The 6367-nt window shown below is 15.6% G+C and overlaps 2 protein-coding genes across 3 annotated transcripts in view; one reads left to right on the top strand and one right to left on the bottom strand.

Annotated features, from left to right (window-relative positions):
- The window catches only part of LOC102672981 (negative elongation factor D), a 6571-nt gene extending 5459 nt beyond the window's left edge, over positions 1–1112 (bottom strand). For both annotated transcript variants that reach the window (XM_006615876.1, XM_031510590.1), the window contains exons 1-2: positions 892–1112; positions 262–442 (exon numbers count right to left, since the gene is read on the bottom strand). In XM_006615876.1, coding sequence (XP_006615939.1) covers positions 262–437 — 176 coding nt within the window. In that variant the 5' untranslated portion in view covers positions 438–442; positions 892–1112. The remainder of the gene's footprint in view (positions 1–261; positions 443–891) is intronic.
- A 997-nt stretch (positions 1113–2109) lies between these two features.
- The window catches only part of LOC102673108 (lysosome-associated membrane glycoprotein 1), a 5760-nt gene continuing 1502 nt past the window's right edge, over positions 2110–6367 (top strand). Inside the window, exons 1-3 of the mRNA XM_006615877.2 lie at positions 2110–2396; positions 3716–4167; positions 5971–6196. Coding sequence (XP_006615940.1) covers positions 2345–2396; positions 3716–4167; positions 5971–6196 — 730 coding nt within the window. The 5' untranslated portion in view covers positions 2110–2344. The remainder of the gene's footprint in view (positions 2397–3715; positions 4168–5970; positions 6197–6367) is intronic.

The raw sequence follows: 6367 nt of genomic DNA, 5'->3' as shown, positions 1-6367 counted from the left end.
ATTTGTTTATTTTTTTCATTTGTTTATTTATATTATAAAATTAAAATTATATTATAATTAAATTATTAATTGTTATAAAAAATAAATAAATTATAAATTATTAATTATAATTTTAATATAATAATTTTAATAATAATTTATACCAAAATACATAACAATAAACAATATTTTTATAATTTCAATAATTTCAAAAATTCAATATGTATAATTAATTGCAATAATAATTACATAAAGTAATCATATCATTATAAAATATTATACCTCTTAAGTTGTGCGAAAATACCAGGCTCCATAATATAATCTGGTGTTTTAAATTTATCTAAACATTCATTTAATATCTCTTGAGGATTATCAAAATTATCTTCTCCACTACAATCTTCAGTTCTTGTCATTTCTTCTGTCCAAGTTCCACGATCTTCATCATAATCTGATTCCATTATTTCTAAAAATAATAATATTTTATAATAAATAATACTTATATTTAATTTTTTTTATCTTTTTTCATTCATTTATTATTTAGAAAATATTAAGACAATTTATATTTTAACAATTTATTGTAATTGTAATTTAATGTATACAATTTAATGTATACAAAACTTAACCTAAAACTTATTTTGTATTTAAAATGGAATATTATTAATATTATTTAATTATTTGAAATAAAATAAAAATGTTATTAAAAATTGTATATTTTATGTAAATGTTAATAAAATCTAAAATTTTATTTCTATAATTATTTTTTCATAAAATTTAATATTTATTTAACATTTCTTATATTATTAATTACAAAATTATTATAATTATGTAATAATATCAAAAAATAAAATTCAAGTGATTATAAAAATTTACTATATGTATTAATATTTTGGATGAAAAAATAAATAAACATACTTATAAAATGCGATTATCCTAATGTGTATAAGGCGTCTATGTATTTACATAGCATGTATTAATATTCATATAAATTTTAAAAATAGGTTAACTTATTTATAAATATATACAAAATTTTATAATATTTCTATAGAATTTAATTCTTAAATTTATATTGTTATAATTGTAAATTAATTTTAAAAATTATTTTAATTTATTAATTATAAACTTAACATATCTAAATCTAAATCTTTTTATTATTTTATATCAATTAAATCATCAGTTTAAAAAATGCAAATATCTATTTTTTCACATTACATATAATCCTTTCATAAAGAATTTATGATGTTTTATAAATTTCAATATGTAATATTTCAATGTAACACTTTTGTGAGAAAACACAATTTTTCATTGATACGATACAATACAATATAATTCAATATAATACAAAAGTTTTATTCAATCAATAAAAGATAAATTTTTTTTATTAATAAATTTTTTTTATATCATGAAAATAGTAAATAATATATAATTAAAAATTTATTGATAAATATATGAAAAAATCAGTTATTCTATATGTTTAAAAATTAGACAAAATATAAATTTTAATTTTCATACATACCCAATAGTATTTATAATAATTTTCATTCATATTTTTATCAATAATTTTTTAAATTAATAAAATTAAATTACAAAAAGGAATATATTATAAAAACCAGTATAGCTTAATTAAAGAATAATTTTTTAAAAATTTTAAAAATTGTTTTGATAATTAATTCAAAAACTGTTATTAGTTATACAATATAAATTCATTTATAAATAAATTATATATAATAATTTATTGATAATTATATATGATTATGTATGTAAGGAAAATTGAATTTTTCTTAAATTGAATTTTCCTAAAATTTGTAATACAAATTTTATAAACAAAATTTATATATTTTAATTTTAATTTTATTAACACTTACTCAAATTCATATATAATAAAAATTTTATTTTTCAAGTTATAAGAAATATATTTATTAATAAATTATCACATATAATGAATCTATCATTGAATTTAAAAAAATTCAAAACATGCTATATAGATTATAATTTATATATTATTAAAATAATATATTAATTTATCATATTATATTAAAAATTTAGAAAGAATTCTTTTCTTAATAAACATTTAAATATATAAAATTCAATATTTTTTTTAGAATTTTATAAAAGAATGTATTTAATTAGATATAATGTAAACCAACCTTTAAGGAAAATATGTGCTTTAGTTCACTCAATATGTATTTGTGAACATTTTCAAGGAATTACACATAGAATTGTATCGAACATTTACGTTGTGTCGTCATACGCGGTGTATTTTCACATATTTTTTTGTCCACTTATATTGGTGTTCAATTTGTTTAATAGTTATAAACGTTTGAATTTTCAGTGAATTTTACTTATTTTTAGCAATTCAAAACTTCTAATGATGTCGAAGTTTTTATTGCTTCTTTGCTTTACTGCTGTCCACGTTCTAGGTATGAATTTTTGAATACTTACAATTTTTATGTTCCTTACAAAAAAAAAACAATGAAATTTCTTTTTATATACTTCGAAATTATATTTTTTATTTATACTTTTATATAATAAATAAAATCATTTTTTATGAAACTTCTTATTATATCTAGTTATATATTACTTCTAAATTTATGATTTAATTAGAATTTTTTAATCTTTATTATACATTATTTCACCAGTGTTTTTAATATACTGAAAATATATATAGTTTCTTTATAAAATATTATCATTTATAATAGAATTTTAAAAATTAAATATAATAATAAGATATTTAAAATTATTAATATGATTTATTAAAATTATTGTTTAAATTAAAATATTTTTAATTAAAATATGATATTTTAAATTATTTTTTCTATTTTTCATTAATTTTGCTATTTATTTGCTATAATTTACATATATAATCATATTATTTTATTATTTTATTATCCAAAAATAAAACTTTTGAATATCTAAATTAAGTTCTTACATAAAAAAAAATTAACATGATTGTGTTCATTTTTTAGTACTATAAAAATTTATATATAAATAAAATTTATATATTAATAAAAAATTTTTAATATCAAAAATTCATATATATACATGTTAAGTTGCATATATGTATAAGTTGTGAAGTATTTTAATATATATTATTATTATGATTATAATTAGTCATATATTAGTCATATATGACTAATATCTATGGTTTTAAAATAATAAATAATATGACATTATAAAAAAAATTAAAGTTCATGCAATAATTAAATCCTTAAATGTAAAATTTATGTGTTTATATTTATGAAAGAATATAGAAAAATAGATTCTTTTCTATTAGCCACTAATATTATTCATTTTAAATAATATTTCAAAATTATTTTAAGCTAGGCTATGGGTTTCCAAAGTCATTGTTTTTAATAGTTGATTATATTTATATTATGCCATTCTAATGATTTAAATTATAATCTTTTATTTTNATAATATGATATAAATAATGAAATAAAATAAAATAAATATAATAAAATATAATAAAAATAAAATAAAATATGATTTATAAAAAAATTATCTTTACATTAAATATAATAAATGATAATAATTAATGAAAAGTGGAAACTTTACAATCTTATTAATCAAAATATTAATTAGATATTCAATTATTAAATTTTTAAATTTGAAAAAAAATTAAAATTAAAAAATTTGAAAAAATTAAAAAAAAATTAATTAAAATGAAAAAATTTTATTTTGTATGTGTATATACATATAAATAATTAATTAATTTAATTTAATTTTAATATTAAAACAGGTGAAGACCAGGAAAATGTTTTATCTAAAAAGAATGATACTCTTCTCACTTCTCCCAGGACATCTTTACAAAATGATTCTGAACATTTAAAAGCAAATCTATCAGATAAGAATAATATTTCCTTGACAGATTTAGGAATTATTTCAGACACAGACAAGAATAAAATAAAGCCACAAGAAGTTATTAAAAATTCTTTTCAAACTTCTACAATTATTTCCAATCATTCTACTATCATGCCATTAGATATGACAGCTATTCCAATTTCTACAAATGAAACATCTAAAAAAATTTCATATATAACTAATCCAATAGTTATACATGCTCCAGTAAATTCTACCTTGTCTTCTTACACAACTGGTAAATGGACAGTTGTTAATGGAACAGATCAAATTTGTATTGTAGTACAGATGTCTGTGATGTTTAATATTTCTTATATCAACGTTAATAATGAGGTTTGTATGAAATGTAGAATTTTATAGTTTATCACCAATTAATATAAACATATCATAGAAGTATAAGTTATAAATATATCAGCGATCAATTATTGGATTTCATATTTATTAATAAAATTAAAATTACTGAACATTAATGTTTATATAAAAATGGCATATCAGAGATAATATATATACCTATTAAGAATTAAAATAATTTATGATATTGTATATGTAAAATAATTTATGATATTGTATAATACTTGTACTAAAATACTAAATTTCTAGAACAGTATCTGAAATTGATTAATTTGTTTTTTGTAGTTAATTTTTTTTATTAGATGTATATTTTTGTATATAATATCTCATCTATATTTTCTATTTATATATTTAAAAATTATTTTTTTATTTTAATTTTTAATTAACAAATTTGATGCTTTCTAACCAATTATTCGAAAAATCGTTTATTTGAATAGATTTGTCATTTAATTATTTCGAATATTTTATTTTGTGTATTTTAAAAATATAAACAGAAAAATATATAATACAAGAAAATATAAAATTACTTTTAAATTTTTATGTAAAAAATAAAATTTTTTAAATTTTTCTTTATATCAATTTTTTATTTAATATCGATAAATTTTTATTTAATTTTTCAATTATGTTAAATTATCAAATCTAATTTAAATATCGATTGATTCATGTTAAATTCTATATATTATTTAAAATATATATAATATATAGTAGTAGTTGTATAATAATGATAAAACTAAAATATGACAAATATATAAAATTACTTTTTTTATTTTTCAATTGTTTTGAATTTTATATAACTGTTTATATTTCATTTCAAGAAAAATAAAAAAAAAATTTATATTAAAAATATTTTAATAATTACATACATTATATTCATGTATTTCACATGTATGATTATTTATATAATACTAATTCTAATTTATTAGTTATTTAAAAAAAAATTTATATATGTTATTTGATTTTTCTCACATTTGATTAATAAATATTGCTAATATATAAAAGTTCATTGCTATGGATTATCACGTTTATTGTACATATTATGTATTGTTTATTTTTTAGTTACTTTCAATATCTTCTTTAGAATCAATATAAAAGTAAAAAAAAAAAAAAATTAAGAAATACATAAAAATTATGTAAAATTTTTGATAGATCTATAAAGAATGAATTATATATAATCTATTATATATCATTTATATATCACTAATATATTATATATAATATTACAATTTTTAATTCAAAATAACTATTAAACATTATGATAAGGTTTTGAACATCGTAATAAAAATTATATTTTACATTGTGTCTTCAAATATGATTTATATAGAATAATATAAAATGCCGAATTCGAAATCGTGCTAAAAAATTAGATTCATTATGCTTGAATAAATTTAATGAGAATAAAAAATATTACGAAATAATATTATTACATATATTTATATTATATTATTACATATATTTATAAATGTTATATACGTTTTATGTCTGACAAAAAAGTTTATCAATTCACATTAAATGAATTTTTTTAACTTCTTGCTATTATAGAATTGTGTATCTTTGAAATATTCGTAAAGAATATTGGTTATTACTCGCTTTTGTAATTTCAGCATTTGCTTATTATGTATTTAAAATTTCTTTATTTTGCATATTTCTGTCATATAATCAATTTTCATTTTTAAATATTCATTTGTATTATATTAATCTCGGAATATAAAACTTATATTTTTAATATTTCAAAATTACAATTCAATATTAAATTATTATTATTAACATAAAAAATTAATTTTTCAGACATCTTTTATAACATTCGATATGCCGACAGACAATGTTACTACGAAAGCAAGTGGATATTGTGGCAAATTGGAACAAAATTTGACATTAGAATGGTCTGCTAAAAATATAACTAATGGTAGTATGACATTGCATTTTATGAAAAATGCAACTGAAAATGATTATTCTCTTCATCATTTGGAAGTCTTTCTCCCAGCATCAGATTTTCCTTCAAATTTAAAACTGAGTAAGCAAATATATTTTGTTATTAATAACATTTTAAAAAAAAATATTTTTATATATCTATATTATATTCTTAAAAATATAATAGGATATATATTAATTTTTTTAACTTTTTAATATAAAATAATATTTTTGTATTTTTATGTAATTTGTATTTTTATGTAAATAACATTAA

This window comes from Apis dorsata, unplaced genomic scaffold (assembly GCF_000469605.1).
Source record: "Apis dorsata unplaced genomic scaffold, Apis dorsata 1.3 scaffold_247, whole genome shotgun sequence".
Lineage (NCBI taxonomy): Eukaryota > Metazoa > Arthropoda > Insecta > Hymenoptera > Apidae > Apis > Apis dorsata.
This window is presented reverse-complemented; position numbering and strand designations above follow the sequence as displayed.